This window comes from Gopherus flavomarginatus, chromosome 2 (assembly GCF_025201925.1).
Source record: "Gopherus flavomarginatus isolate rGopFla2 chromosome 2, rGopFla2.mat.asm, whole genome shotgun sequence".
NCBI classification, from domain to species: Eukaryota; Metazoa; Chordata; order Testudines; family Testudinidae; genus Gopherus; species Gopherus flavomarginatus.
This window is the reverse complement of record NC_066618.1, coordinates 56481491-56498042: the sequence shown is the minus strand read 5'-3', so window position 1 is coordinate 56498042 and position 16552 is coordinate 56481491. Positions and strand designations below refer to the sequence as shown.

General features: G+C 37.1%; 1 protein-coding gene across 5 annotated transcripts in view; it reads left to right on the top strand.

The window, feature by feature from the left end:
* The first annotated feature begins 1833 nt into the window (after positions 1-1833).
* Positions 1834-16552, top strand: part of ETV1 (ETS variant transcription factor 1) — a 78950-nt gene continuing 64231 nt past the window's right edge. The window contains exons 1-5 of one of the 5 annotated variants that reach the window (XM_050938672.1): positions 1834-1965; positions 2405-2539; positions 3318-3405; positions 5467-5514; positions 15104-15157. In XM_050938672.1, the coding sequence (XP_050794629.1) occupies positions 2495-2539; positions 3318-3405; positions 5467-5514; positions 15104-15157 (235 nt within the window). In that variant the 5' untranslated portion in view covers positions 1834-1965; positions 2405-2494. Of the gene's footprint in view, positions 1966-2199; positions 2277-2404; positions 2540-3317; positions 3406-5466; positions 5515-5672; positions 6032-15103; positions 15158-16552 lie in introns of those variants that run through there. The other 4 variants (XM_050938668.1, XM_050938670.1, XM_050938673.1 and 1 more) reach the window with 4 other exon arrangements.

Here is a 16552-nt window from a genome sequence, read left to right as displayed (position 1 = left end):
CCAGTTCCACAACTATGTCACTGGAGCAGTTTAAACTGGCAGCAACAAGTTGAGCACTTGCACAAGACTGTCCTCTTACAATACACTAATAAGCTGTTTACAGTATCATAAAGTACTTTCCTATAACCCAGGCCTGTTTCAAAAAATAACAGCAAAAAATAAACAAAAACTCCAAAGCAGCAAGTCTGGAAGTAGAATCTGCTGGTGATAGACTATTTTCTCTTAGAAGCAAGTAGAAGAGTGACAACATTAGCGGGAATTTGATGCTTTCCTCCCAACTGACTACTAGAGAGAGGAAATGGCAAGTTAGCAGAGAGGGAGAGAGAAGGCCAAAGAGAATCCCAAAGAAAGGCAAAAACGAAGAAAGAGGGAGGAAAAGTGAGACAAATTTTCTTGATTACAAAGTAGTATAATAAAACTACAGTAACTTTCAAAACAAACTATACTAAGATGGAAGAAGTAACATACAAATTGTTAATAACTGCAGACTATTTGTGCAAACCCATTTTCACCGGTTGCATTTACACCAATTGCAGGAAGACCAGAGCATCTCTGACTAGAATAACCTGAGAAAGGAGTCAGGGTAAATATTGGATCCTTTCAGAATCTGGCTCCGTTAATTAAATAGAAAATACATTTAGCTGCTCTGACTGAACCTTAAAAGTCTGAATTATGATGCATCTCACCACAGCAGTGCCACAGATAACCGGATTCAGCACCTGGTTCCTGCCATACCCAGAAAATGTTGAGCCCCCTACTCTGCAAATTTAACTGCCTCAATAGAGAACAAGTATTGACGCTCTTAGAATGCCAATGCATCTTGGTACAGCAAAAATACAGATCTGGCCAGATTTGACTCCAACCCTCCAAATTCCATTGCCTAAAGAGAGCTTAGTCTTTATTACAACATTTCAGAAATGCCAGCACAACAGCACCAAAAAAACCCAGTTCTGGCACCTGGATCCTGCTAAATTTTGGCTACAAATCCCAGAAATGGTATCATCAAAATAAAAAGCAAGTGTTGCTTCTGCTAATCAACTGAAAAATCTGGACCTGGATAAATCTTGATACAGGAAAGATGCAAAAACTTGAATTTGGCACAGCTATCTTGCTGTATCCAGCTAATTTTTGGCTGCACACCCTGGTTATAGTCTAAATTTAGTACATACGCAGTTTCTCCTAACCCATCAAAAAATCCAGATCCCTATGTATGAATCTGATGGCACTGTTTCTGGGTTTGTGGCCAAAATTTGGCAGGATCCAAATGCTATTTCTGATGCTTTTTGTGCTGCTGTTGTACCGGAAGGCATTGGTGTTTGGATATTTTTGTGCTATAGAAATGGACAAACATGTTCTGTATTTAGGCTGTAGAATTCAGGGGTTTGAGGTCAAGTCTTGGCAGGATTTGGCAGGATCCAGATGCTGGTCATGGGTTTTTGTGGCACTGCTGTGCAGGGATATATCTGCATCTAATGTGCTTTGTTGTTCCTGGAATAGGAGAGAGCCAACTTGGTTCTCTATTGAAGCGGTGGCATTTGCAGGTTGGGGTTCAAAAAACAGTCTGGAACCAGGTGCTAGATATGGGTATATTCTTTCTGAGTATAAAACAAGCAGCTACACTTGTTCTTTACGTATGCACTAGCTTGAAGGGAGCAAGGACCAAAAATTGGCTGGACCCACCAGAATCCGGCAGGATCCAGCTTTTACCTTTTTCCCTGAGGGAGAGAGGCAGCCTGACTGACAGGCAGAAATCTGATCCTGTGAAAGACACAGAGAGCCAATGGGAGGCAGAGATCCATCAGTTTGGACTGGAGGCCCCTGGAGGAGAACCAGAGGAAAAACCACCGAACTGAGCTCTGTCAGTGGCGCTTACTGCTTCCAAGGGGGAAGTGCTGGGAAATAATTAATGTTTTTATTAAATTTGGAGGGAATTTTTTGCAGCCGATCGCCTTGCGTTACCTTCAGGTGGGTCTTTCCAGCAACTTTTTACGTAGCTCCAGATAATTGCATGGTTGTGGGTTGCAAAAACGATCCTTTAAAACAAGATAGCTGTGTCTCGCTCGCTCGCTCGCTACTCCCGTTAGGTGCAAAGCGAGTCATGTTGTTCGCCATTACGAGTTCTGCACACGTTTGCGAATCAGAGCTGCCAGTTACACAGATCGCTCTGGGGATACAGCAGGAGTGTAAATAAATACCTCGCCTCTTGTTTTGCTTTCCGCTGCTGTAAAAAGTGAGGTTTGCTCTGTGTTTTAACCTGGCACTTGCTTAGAACCCAGGTGAAAGCAGGGAGGGGAGGGTTGTTTTTATGAATGGGACTCTTTGAGGTTAATTAGCTATGCAAATTCAAGCAGTTCATTCATGTTTTTTTTTTTAAATCTAAAAGCCATCTTGTATTCCCCTCTAGGCTGATTGGAGACCAGATCCTGAGGAAATCTCCAGGTCAAATGCCCAGAAAATAAAAACACTGAGCTAAGACTTGTGGAAGAGCTGCAGAATGGATGGATTTTATGACCAGCAAGTGCCTTACGTGGTCACCAACGTGAGTGATCAGTTCAAAAGTTGGTGTTTATTAACTTGACTCCGACTTATTTCTCTGGGGGAGTTTTGCGTCCATAGTATCTGCTTTGTTACCGCTGTAGCGATGACTCTTCATCTAGGAGTCGTGCCTGCAAGATGGGCTTATCTTCTAGTTATTTGAATAACGCATAATTTTCTTTAAGGGCAATTTTTGGATCCTTTTTTTCCCTTCAAAAAAGTAAAACCATGCACACGATTAGTGGAAGAGGAGGGCACCAGCAGCAGCTGCATGCAAAGTTTCTGGCAGTGTTTGCCTGCAACACCGAGAAGAATGAAGTTGAGGCAAACGTTAACACTTCTTGTTTTCAGGATTTTTGCAAGCAGTTTTACAAATAACATCTGGAAACAAAGCAGTCTGCTAGAATGTCCTTATTCGAATTCTCCTGAAGAGTTTAAGCAAAGGAGATTTTTATGCTTTTGTGTGCCAGATTGCTAAATATATGTGTTAGTACTGCCCTGCAGCTGGAGCATATTGCGTATGTTTCTATACAGATAGAGATATACATGGATAAGTAGGAATGTGTTGCATCTAGGCACAAGTATGAAGGATGTTAGGTACGCAGCATAATCCTCTGCTGTAAATTTGTATGTAGAAATTAAGAATAGAAACTGTAGGATAGTCATTTTCTCTGTGGAATATGTAAAGAATCCATGTAGGCTTTGTTTAAATGTGGAAATCTGAGGGTTTTATGTATATGTGTTTGTGTGTGTTTAAAGTATCTGATCTTTCCTGTTTATAGAATCCGCGTGGGAGAAACTGCAGTGAGAGACCAACAAATGTCAGGAAAAGAAAATTCATTAACAGAGACCTGGCTCATGATTCAGAAGGTGAGGGCTCACTCCCCTCTCCTCTCCCCTCCCCCCATGGTTTATTTAATAATATAGAGAAGCTTCATGAGAGCTAAATAAGACAAGAAAATTGCATTTAAGTTTGTGACAAACTGGCAAAGGCAATTAACTGTTAAAGTTGCTATTCCTTCCTGACTCACCCTGTTCCGTTTTAGATATTGCTTCACATATGGCTCAAAAATGTCACTCACCGAGGTGAGAATTTTGCAGTATCTGACACAGTGCCACAAGTTCAGGATAGTCTACAACCAGCATCTTCACCTTCAGGCCTTGCCTACACTTGACTTCTTTCTTTTTAACATTTTCCACTATTGCTACCACTAATGGTGCAACTCCATTAGTGATAGCAAGAGTGCCAGTGCTAGTATAGACCAGTGGCTGGTATTCTAACCACTGTGCTAGTGCAGGGCTGAAGGGCAAGACGGAACACCAGCAGCTGCTTCTGGCCTATCATCTACACTAGCATTTGCACTATTGTTACCTCCAGTGGAGTTGTGCTGGTAGTTCCTTCCATCCGTGGGAAATGTAAGCAAGAAAGTCTAGTTTGGACCAGACTTGGGAGGGCCCAACCATTGTAGACCACACTCATATAATAGCCATGTTAAAGTCAGTGGGAATACTTGCATGAGAAAGGTGAGCAAGATTTATTCCTACTTGACAAGGGTCAGTGTAGCTTCTATACATACTTGCCAAACACTGTGTACACCCATGGAACCCTTCTAATGGTAAGATGAGCAGAGACCCCTCAATCTGTAAAAACAACGAGGAGTCCTTGTGGCAACGCAGGGGTCAGCAACCTTTCAGAAGTGGTGTGCCGAGTCTTCATTTATTCACTCTAATTTAAAGTTTCACGTGCCAGTAGAACATTTTAACGTTTTTAGAATGTCTCTTACTATAATATATAACTAAACTATTGTTGTATGTAAAGTAAATACAGTTTTAAAATGTTTAAGAAGCTTCGTTTAAAATTAAATTTAAATGCAGAGACCCCCAGAACCCGGGCCCTGTGAGTGCCACTCAAAATCAGCTCGCGTGCCGCCTTTGGCACGAATGCCATAGGTTGCCTACTCCTGGACTAAGGTGTGCTTAAAATCCCTGCAAAAATGCCTATTCACAGCACACATCTAAAGCAAAACCATCATCCTCTCATATGGACTAATAGCCTGTAACATTTAAACACATATTACAGTGGTAAAATCATAGAAAAGGAAATATCTTTCTAAAAGTTAATAACCTTCAAAGACATGCTAAGTTTTAGCTCAGAGCAAATATTCATACTCAGTTGCTCAATCTCTGAAAATAGGGACCACAAATAGGATCAAATGCTGCCCTGACTTACACCCAGTATGAGCCCATGCATGTCAGTGCGGTTGCATGGGATGTAAAGCAGCGTAAAATTTTGTCCATGGCCGTGGCGGTGCAACTTTAATTTCAAATCTATGTATGAGGCTGATAAAGTGGAATCAATGTGTATCAAAGCAGAATTGTTACTAAAACATAAAAGAGTAACACCTTACTTAACTTCTATGTCTAATAGAGCCGCTGAGTGTCTTTCCTTTTACATTTCGTTTGCTACATTCTGCCCTTTACTTATGTTGGATATAGTGTTTTAAAAAAATCAAACCCCTACTTAGGCAAAATTCCCATAGAAGTCAATTAGAGTTTTGCTGGAGCAAAGATTGCAGGAAGAGGCCTGTATTGTGTAAGGAGAAATAGATCATTTGAATGAGAGGTTATCATCTTAACTTCTTTCTGAGTTACTGAATAGGCATTATTTGCTATAAAAGCAAACTTAAAAAATGGTCATTATTATTTCAGGAGTCAAATATTACTGTAGTGTGTATACCTCTGATGGAAAAAAGAGTAGAATAATCATTAATTGCAACCAGGGTCTAGCTGTTGTTTTTTATCAGTATGTAAGGTTGCCAAAGTAAAATTCACATGCCTTGTTCTTCAGGAAAATATTTCTTCTAGTGTAGTTTCATCTTATGGGAAGATTAAAGATGAGTGTCTTTTATATGTGTCTTTCTCTTTCTTCAGAACTCTTTCAAGATCTGAGCCAATTACAAGAGACATGGCTTGCAGAAGGTAAGGGAAAAACTGCTTGTAAAAAGAGGAAAAACAACTCTGGAGGAAAAAAAAATAAGTCCTGAACTTGCTGTCTTAATGTTCAGCCCAATTAATTGAGCTCTAAAAGAGCCACCTCATGTGTCATGCATACATTAGAGCCTCTGATGAGTTTGTCTTTGGGGACTCTGGGGCTGCTCTACCCAGTGTCATCACAAATTACCAGGAGAAATTGCTTCCAGCTCACAATCACATCTGCTTTTGGCAAGAACTAATGCACCAAGACTTCAAGTTCTAAGCCTCTGTTCAGATTTTAATTGCAATTGATCAGGTTTATCTTATTGTACCTCGAGAGACTGCATACAGCCAGAACTGGGCTTGCTGTTTCCTTTACAGCAGCACATATAATTATTTGGTGTTCTGGTGGAGTACTTTTCTGATGGCAGAAATTAGTTTCTCTGGGTTCATCGGGACGGGATGCTTCAAGATTTAAGTGCAAGTGTCTTCTTTCCACCTTGTTCACAACACAGAACATTAGGTGTGTATCAAATACTTAATAAGAAAGGAGATTTCTTTTTTCATAAGCCTTTTGATATTGTGTATAAGTTAATTTTTTTCTTCATATCTTACTTTTTATAGGACTGTATATTGGGAGCTAATTGGAAATCTGACATTTGTCATTTTACATTTTTCGATATTTCAAGTAACCCTTCAAGTCTCATGATACTGAGGTTGCTGGTTTTAAAAACAGTAATATTGAATCTGAATTTAGATTAGCTATTGAGATATGGGTAATAAAAAGGAGAAGATACTGCTACAAGAGAACTTTAAAAAAATTTAGAGGAGCTTTCTGCTGCTCAAGGTGTATTTGTTCACTTCGGTAATTTATGTTTATTATTTAATAATGTTTATTTTGAGAATGAAGATTCTTATGCATTGTCTGTCTCATATTACATCAGAGGAAAGATTTTTTTTTTGGTTGAACTGTAAATGGAAAACTTTTATAGTCAATTTGAACATGATTTTGATCTAAACTAACATAATTTCTGTGAATTTACCCTGATTTAGGCATTGTGGGTATTCTTGTGTTTTATTTTTAGCATATTATACTGGATTATACACTATTGTTGTTTACTGAATAGATGTTTTGTTTCTCTGGGAGTGGGGAGAATTGCATGCGACTGCTTGCCATGGAAAGAGAGAAATATTGCTGGTGGCTACTTGGCTTAAGGCTGATTTTTTGATAACCATGTATGTAGTTGGTCAAGCTGTTAGCCTGTAAGTTTGTTCGTTTTACTGATGTTTTAATTCTCTTAGCGTGAATTTTTGTCTTTAGTATATGTCTTTGTCAAGATATAATCAAAAATTCTTTAATGAAGTTATGGAATGGAGTTGGAATATAAGTATTAGTATATTTTTAAATCACTGAAAATAGAGTGTATTGCAACAAGATAGTCTTACTATAATCATCAGATAAAACAGTGACTGGCTATCTTATGGTAATTTTAGCAAGGATCTGTTATTGTGTCTAATCTCATTCATTTTAACAAACTAGAAGGTTGTCAAAACACTAATTAAAAGGTATGATGATTTTTTTTTGATGATAAAACAACTTTTAGTTTTATTTTTAGTGACATGAATCTTCTTTTTGTTCCTGGAAGTGATTAATTTTTTTTTTATTCTAAATAAAAAGATTCTTGTCAGGTTGGTAATGTGTGTGCAGAGCAGTTTAGTAAATAGAAAAAAATATGGAAATCAAGATTGGCTTACGTCATTTCTAGAGATATACGAAGGATTGTAGTGGCGATTTTTACTTTTGAACTACTTTTGTTTCTTAAGAGTAAATGAATTGTTTTCAGTGCTCTAAGTTTTTCCTTATGTTTTTAAGCAGAGACTACTTTGACAGATCAAAGCTATGTGTCTAGCCTTTTGTAAGTTAGGCTGAGGAAAGCTTGTAAATATTGTTAATATCATATGGTAAGTATAAAAAGTTACTTTTTTATTTGGAAAGAAATACCCACGCTACTGAGTTTTACATTTATATTTAATTATATATTTCTGCAGAGTATTGAACTTAAATATTATATGTATCCCACTATTATGAAAATATTTTAGAAAAACTATAAATTTCAGACCGCTATCATTTTAGTTCTCATTTAAAACAGACAATCTGCCTCCTCCCAATTTTTACAGGCTTTGCAGAGAATCTGTCAGAACTAAAGAAAAAAAAATCAAGATCCTGTTTCTGATCCTATTTATTACCTCTGACACCTTGTAATTATTATGTTTTTAAAAAATCTTTGTAAATAAAAGTTTATAAACTTGCACTAGTATTTACAATATACTAGTGTTAAGAATGCTATATTTTAGCTCTGCTGAAATGGCTGCATGGATGACTTGTTTACCCATTGCTAGATCTGTCCATTTATGTCCTCCTGGACCTTCATAATCTAGAAATCTGCCAATTTGGCAGCATCAGTAATGTTTACATATTTATTTTCATGATGCTCTGTAGCCAGGAAAGTGACCATGAAATTTTAAGAGCAATGGCAACTGACCAGGTTTCTCCCACAAGTTCAAAACCCCACTGGGGAGTAACCAGGTCAGAAAATCTGCTTATTAAACAAGAGAGTCAAGGGAGTTAAAATGTATCACATGTGAAGAATGTTGCAAAAAAATATCAGGGCGCCTTTCCTACTTGGGACATTTTAGCCAGCATGTTTCTATGGAACAGGGCGATTTGTTGTTTTCTATGAAGAATCTTAGTAATAAACAACTAAACACAAAGGGATTTATTCTCTTCTCAGTACTTGTACACAACTTCCATTGTAAATGATAGGATTTGCACATGTATATTAAAGGACAAAAGTAATCCAAAGTACAAAATATAAACAGATTATTGTATTAGTTTGTTTATCTAATATATTTATTACCACCTCCAACCCCAGAAACTGAATGCCACATGTAGAAAAGTTATGATGTGTTATACTTGCTTCTGCAGTACTTGAATTATATGAAATAAGTAGCTTTTTCTTCATATTCTATTAAATGTATCAGAAAGAACACTCACATTATTTTGAGGTAAAATTTAAACTGAATGTGGTTTCCTAAAATCAGTAGGTGGAGGACGGAAAATAATTTTGAACTATTTCCTGATGCCATAATTTGAAAGTGGAAGGATTTTAATAATTGTCTCCACTATTAAACTTGGAAACGAAGAGTTAAAATTGCTTATCGCCAACCAAGACAAATATTGTTCAGATAATGTCTTTGTTTTTTTATTTAAGTAATGTGGCAGCTACATTTTGTCATGATAATATTGTATAATGCCTTTATTGATTCTGTATATTTGGAATTATATTGCAGTTGGCAGATAGCAATTATTCAGTGACTTGAGATAAATTGGTTCAAATATTAATCTAATGCTATCTCATCATGGTTGCGTCTACATATTCTGGAACAAACAGAGGAGAGAAAACAAACTCTGCCACGGAAAGCCTGCTATGCATTATAGCAGCATTTGGGGTGGGCGAATAATAGCCAACAGAAGAACACATTATTTATTAAAAAAGGCTATTCTAATATTTCTGTCACTAATTCCTGGCCGAAACTCGATAGAGACGAGTAAAAGGCTTCCAAAAGGAATATAGGTAACTAAGCTATTCTATTGTTTAAAAAAGTTAATCTATTGATTTTATGATGGAGTTTCTTCTTTGATAGTAACAATGAGAATTTGTCACATAAAACTCATTAATATTTATTGTATTTTTTGCTCTGTTCTAGTGCAAAGTAATCGCTTTACAATAAAAGGCACAAGTAACGGGTTTGTTCTCCCTCAACAGTTTCTAGCTAGACAGGCACAGCAGGAGTGGCTCTCCCAAGTTTTCCAAACTGAAGAAGGCGCCCATACGATTTCTGTAAAACATTTATATTTCTGCTACCAATTAATGGTTAAGTTTGGGATGAACTCCAAGAAATGGTTTCTGTGATCTCTGCTACCACTGTCAAGTTTGTATACACATGATTCGGTGTTGCCCAATGGATTATCCCTAAATGCGTATATAGGAAAGTGATCACTTAATTTGCATTGTTCAGTAATGCTCGAATTCCCATTTTTAACAGAATATAAAACTTCTCAGCTCGTATAAATCATAGTCACTCCATTGACTTCAGTGGAGCTATGCTGATTTGCACCAGCTGTGGATCTGGCTTCTTAGCTTTCTGCTGCCCTATAATGAACCCCACATTTGGTAAGAGCACTAATCTGAATGTCGGGTACACAACCGTTAAGTATTGTATCTGAATATATATATATTTAGTGAACAAACATGGGCAAACAAAGACCGCTTCACATCTTGGTTGAAGTTTGCCTAGTAGGGAGTGTTCTAAAAGGGAATAAAAACATGTTAAAGATGAGACTTGTAGCACAGTGAATCACTTCCCTCTTTCGGTGTTCTGGACAGTGAATGGATTTGACTTTTAAATACTTGAAATGAACGCCTGATTTTAAACATCTCTGCACAAAAAATGGAGAAAAATTGGATTTGGCAAAATTGTGCTAACCTTTTCTAAAATTGTTGGTCCTGGATGTGTGCACACTATTAATCTGGGGGTTTCTTCTTTGATGAAAAAAACGGATTAGTAATTTTGTCCCATTGCATAGTTACTTACAGACTATGAGGGATGTAGCAGGTGTAAAATGTGAGTGTGCATTTTAAACCAACTTCTATATTATTCTACATAAAAGTTAAAGTCAAAAACAAAGGCCAGATCTCTCAAACCCTCTTCATCTTAGTATAGATCATTCACACCAAGAATAGTTTGCAGGATCTGGCCCCTAGTTTAAGTTACACATAAGTTTATATGTCAGAGCAGGTCACTTGAGAAAAAAAAAGTTTGGTTGATCCTTTTTTCATCTTTTTTATTAAAAATATATTTTTTCTATTCATGTCTGTACTTCATATAACCTTTAAAATGTTCAAAACAGATATTGAATGAAACAAAGATTAGAGGTCTCATTACTTTGTTTTGTGGCTATAAACTTTATTTTAGGATAAGCTGGAAATAGTGCTACTCAGATTTCTTTCTGTCAGTTTCAGATTCTTTTGCCACACAGAGTAAATCTTTGTTGTTTTGAAACAAATTATGTCTAGGTCAAAGAGTGAGCCTCAAGTTCTGAGAGGAGAGTAGTACAGGAAACCTTAGAATGTCTAAAATAAAGTTCTTAAGTGAAGCAAGAAGAAATGGCAAGCTCTCTGCTTGTCCTGCAACCTTTCATGCACGTGGTGCTGAATTTCTGGCAGAAGTTTGTGGTTGGGAAAGGAAGGGTTACATTTTATTGCCTTTTCGTTTATTAAATATGTTCTTTAGTGGGTCTGTGCTACCTCTGAGACAAAGAAATGAAATTGGTGTGTTTATGCAGCAAGTTCAAGTTTACTTTGCTGTTGCGTTCTGGAAGGGTGTGACATGAAAAGATTGTGGTTGAGGCCACATGGTTCATGCTGGACTGTGTTTTTGTGAATGGAGGCAGAACTCCAGTTCTGACTGCTTGTCTTGAGGAATTGCTTAGGAGATCAGCTGTCTCATTCACTAGCAGAAAGAATGACTCATACATCTTCTTCCTTGTTTGGCTCCAGGTCATTGTTACAGTGGCTAGAGCTGGTTTTAATTAAATATTAACTCCTTTTCTACTGGATATTTGTTGATGGTGACTTTTAAAAAAAAATTTGTTTGCAGTGAAAGAAAGGAAATTGCACTCCCAGTGTCAGGTTAAATTGCTTTTCCAAGTTGCTTTCCATTTGCAAGATGTATTCTAAGTTTAACTTTGTAAAGTAATGTGTTAATATTGTATCTGAAAATCAAAAACAGGTATGAAGTATTTCAGTGCTTTGAACAGTTGCTATTGGCAAGTTGATTTTAATTGAGTAGGTGATGAGACTATAAAATCCAAACTGATACATCCCCTATAAAACTAGGATTATAATTAACATTACTGTGCATTTCCCACACACACCTGGGACATAGTGCTGTAGTCAGACCAAAAAACAAACTTTTGGTAATAATCTCAGCTAAAGCTGATAGTACAGATGTTGCCCACTTCAAGTACCAGAGTCTGAGACTTGATGGCAGCTTGTCTATTAATGTGAAATGACCTGATAGAGCTACTTCTGCTATTACCAATAAAATCTACATGCTTAATCTCCTTGAAAGCCTTTTATTGGGCTTTTCCCCTCCTCCTGGCCTCTTGATCCCTTAATTAAGTAGTGTGGGGAAATAGTCTCATTCTCTGGGTGGTCATTTCAGACATGTTTTCTAATAGTCTGCTAAATGGAGAGGGAAAAAGTTTTGTTGACTTGTGTCTTGTCCTGAATGTGATGATAGAAGACCGCTGTAGCTGTTATGATAGCCTTGCCGAATTGCAGTGTCTGTGACTAAAGAAAAGAGGAAACGAGCGATATATCCATATATAAATGTCCATGAAGTTGCAACACTCCCAAGTCATGTTTTCCTTTCAGAGATCCAAGTTAAGTTGAAGTTAACTGTGTACTTGCTGGTTTAACTTGTTACAAAGACTCCCTTTAATTATCACAACTTGGGGCACAAAAGCCCTCTTCTGTTTGAGTAATGTGATGGTGCACTCAATCCGTTTCCCTTTTCACAGCTAGCTACTGTTGGAAAAAGTCTGTGTATTGGGTGGACAGTTGCTTGAATTTCTGTAATATGATCATGCAGGAATTTCAATTCTGTTCAGTTTTTTAAAAAAAAAACGAGTTGAAAAGGGGGAATAAATTGACAGTTCTGATTGCCATGTGTCTTATGACTAGCGGATCGGTGACTCTTGTTTGTATAGTTTTCAGGATGGGCTCACAGATTTACTTCCTACAGCATTTGTTTTATTTTGGTGCTATGTGGGTTTTTCTAAGCATCCCAAGGGAAAATGTGTGCAACAATGTGCCTGACATTTTGTGCATTTTTTTTAATGTAAAAAGGAATTGCCAGCTTTGCTAAGTTCTCGCCCAAACCCCTCCCACCTCCCCATCGTAGCTTTTAGAGAAGCACATACTGGCAAATGTAGTCAAAATTATAATAGTTTTAAATACATTAGTCATCCTGTTCTTTTATAAAGTGGTGTGTTTGGGTTTTTTAACTATTAGGTGTTCAGTAGTACCTTTCAGTAGTCAGACCCAATCCTTCTCTTGTTCACCCCAGTGCAAATTAAGGGGGATAAAACCATTGAAGTCAGTGAATTATGCTGGTTTTCAGGTAGAGACTGGAACTGGACCTTAAAAGAGATTTTTGGCCCTACACTTCTCATCCTCTGGATAGGAAAACAGAGTCTAATTCACCACTGTATTACTCCAGTTTTATGCTGGTGACTCCACTGAAATCAATCAAACCGGCATAAAGCAGTGGTGAATCAGACCCAGAAGCTGGAGTTGGTAATTTGCTGCAAAGAATGTAAAATATGGTGGACCCATTTCTGCAACTACCACAAATCAATCTTAGGTGGAGATATTCACATGTAGAGAGCCCATTTATTTTCATAACTAGACAGATATTTAACCCCCTGCTAGCCTCATTTTAAAATGACATAAAATTATATATATATCTATATAGTTTATATTTCTGGTTCATGGACAACAGGTATTGTATGGATATATCCTATATAAGAAATAAAATTAATGAATAGAAATGCTACACATTTATATGTGCCCCAAAATTAAAAAAAAATAATAACGAAATGTAAAAGATCCCTACAGTAAAGTTTGTTATCTGGGAGAGCTTGACTTCAAGATTGGAGTTTCCTGTAGTAGTCAAATATTTGGCATATTGAAGGGAAAATTTTAAACTTCTTTTACATGCACTGATCTGAATGCACCAACTGAAATTTACAGTGTGTTAATTTTTGGTTGACTTTACCTCTCCTGGGCTTTGCATTGCCCTTGAGTTCATCACTGGTAAGAATGCTGAGGTTTCTTTGGAGGGAAGAGAAGTTTAATGCATCAAAAATGTACTTGGAGTATTTGATTTATTAAATTTGATGTGCATTCTGTAGAACTTTAAATCTTGTTTATCATTTAATTAAAAATGTCTTCAGATACAGTTTTCTTCTTAAAGGGCTAGTTTTAGTATAATATAAATGCTAGAAAAAGCTTCGACATCTGCGTTTTCCTCAGATTAACATTAATTGCCATTCACATATTTGTCTTTAACACTTGAGCTACACCCTTGTTTATAGTTTACCCACAATTATTTTGTTTTTAAGGTGTGTTTCCTTCAATACATTAGGTAGGATTATAAACATATTCTTTGGAATCATGAGAGTACTATTTTACTGCATTGTGGGCCTGATCCTGAAATACTTACTCAAGAAAAACTTCCAGTGAAGTCTTTAGAAATTTTTCCTGAATTAAGGAGCTTAGGATCAGGTCCACAGAATATCTTGCACCTTTGCACTAAAGGATCAAGAGTGGCTAAGTCTAAAGAGAGATTCTTACCTCTTGACTCGCATGCATAATTCCCATTGATATCAGGGGTGGTAGGTATATGTATAAAAGCGAACCAAGCCCTTAATATTTCCTAACTTGGAAAGCCTTCTGAAATGATCAAACAACATATTTCTCTTTATTGCTTTTAATAGTTTGATATTCAGTGTTCCAATAAATGGGTATATACCACTGTTTACTTTTTCATGAAGCATGTTGGGGTACCAGGTCATGGAAGATTACTCTCAATGTACTTCTCTTTGGATAAGAATTGTCACATACTTTCAAACAGTTCATTTCATGTCACTTTGCCATGGAAGTTCTAGCTGAGATAGTTTGACAAAAGAGCAGTATTTTTAAACTATGACAGGCTGAGTTTTTGCTAACTATGGAATTATCTAGAAAGGTTACACCATGGCTGTCCCATGACCTGGTTTCTGCTAGTTTCCACCTTACACAATTAAACTAAACAGCATTTCAGCTATATGTCTAAACTGTCCTAAAGCCTTGGATATTTACAAGGCATTAAGACAATTTAGGGAGTCTGTTTTGTCTTGACTATGCAACAAAATGGCATTGTATTATCACCGGGGGACAACCATGATGTTTCAGATGCAGTTGGAGTTATACTGTTAGTTGTGTCATAAAGTTTCCCAAAAGTAAAGATATTACAGAAGGCAGAGGGACTCTGGTTATGGTTCTCATGCTAGATACGTATTTTGGGCCCATCTGAAGACAAAGATTGAAATGAAAATTCTATGGTCCGACCAAAGACTCTTTTGACCCTTTAAAAAACAAAATAAAAAATGTTTTCTGCCATTTTGGCTGTGTTACTCCTAAATGAATCCAGTTTCTCCTGGTGAAGGAACACGAGGGGTTTAAATGTACAAAGATGGTTTAAACACTGGGATTTATTTTTGTGCAGAAGTCCTCTTTGAAAATGCATTCTAACAGGTTAGTCATGATTGAGGTTGTTCTCATGCCTGATTTCAGTCCTAATAATGGTTGAGCCAACAAAATTCTAGTTTTGACCTTGGCTGTGCTTCAAGGTTAGGACAATAATCTGCATTATGCTTTAGTGGCTTCTCTTAATTTGTCCCCCCTTTTTTTCCCCCTTTCTTCAGCTCAGGTACCTGACAATGATGAGCAGTTTGTGCCAGACTATCAGGCTGAAAGTTGTAAGTATAGTATGATTCATCGCTTTCTTAAAAGATATATTTTGTCTCAATTTCTAGTATTCACGGTCATGTGACAGTCATGTGGTCGTTCTATTTGCCTCTCAGTGTCATCAGCACTAAGAATAGATGAAACAAGTAGGGCTCTGAACTGCAGCCAGTAAAGGTTGTTTTTGCTGAAGGTGTAATGTTTAGCAGGTGGTCCCATTTTTCAGTTTGTCACTGAAGCACAGAAATTCTCTCTCATTGAGGTCAGTAAGATAGTGGAGCTTTCTGTGCCTCTTGAATAGAGGGAGAAGGATGGTAAGCGCTGTACGGATCCAAGTAGTGTAAAACATAAGCAGCTAGTCCCTCGCATAAAATTCACTTGAGTCTCTCTCTCTGTGGGTTTTCTAAACAGCCCTCTTGTTTTGTATTTACCAAATACAGCCAGTCTCTGTAAACATAGTCTATTAAATTATATTACTATATACAGCATGGCTCCATGAACCATATGTTGCATTCCTATCTCAAGCGAAATTTCCGTTTTGGTTAGTAGGAGTTTTACCTGAGTTAGAACAACAGGAATTAGCTCTATGTTGTGTTAATCCACCTACTTTTTTGAGCCTTCTTTGTGTGTGAATCAGATGGACCTTCTGTCTGGTTTGCCACTTATCTTATTCATGCCAGAAACTTTTTATTTATTTTTTTAACACATGCACCACCAACTCTTCCCTTGCTGCAGTTCCCAGTGTCCTACTTTTCTACTTCCCTTTTTGAAATCCCTTCCACTAGTGCTGCTCTGAGGTTTGACTGGCAGAGGATACATGAAGGCAGTGGCATGAGAGACATTGCCTGGTGAGGCCAATACTGTCTTGCATCCTCCCTCCGCTCCCAACATACATGTGCCACTCCCCTATAGCAAATCTGGTCTCCATCGAAGGTCACTTCTAGACACTTGGCTGCTTATGGCAGTAGAGTAAATGGCTGCTTTTCCACTGAGCTAAATAACTTCTATTATTGATCCTACTAGAGAAAATTGCTGCAATCAGCTAAACCGAATACCTGTTAAAACTAGCATTCATGTATCATAAAAATAGTAAAAAATGAAGGCATGAACAATTTTATAATAGAGATCTCAAACAAATTAGAATTTAAAAAACAATAAAGCTAATGTAGTTTCAAAGTTGCTTAACTTCCCTGCACATCTTGAGATCGATCAAGATACTTAGATACATTTCCTTATCATAACCTACATATTTGACAAAACAAGATTTCTTTTCCTAGGCTGATTTTATTCCAACACTGCAATTGCTTTTATTTTTGTAATAAGTTGCCTCAAATAATTCCTGGCACTAATTCCTAAAGACACACACACGAATATGAATGTCACTTTGAAATTACTATTTGTATGAAGTT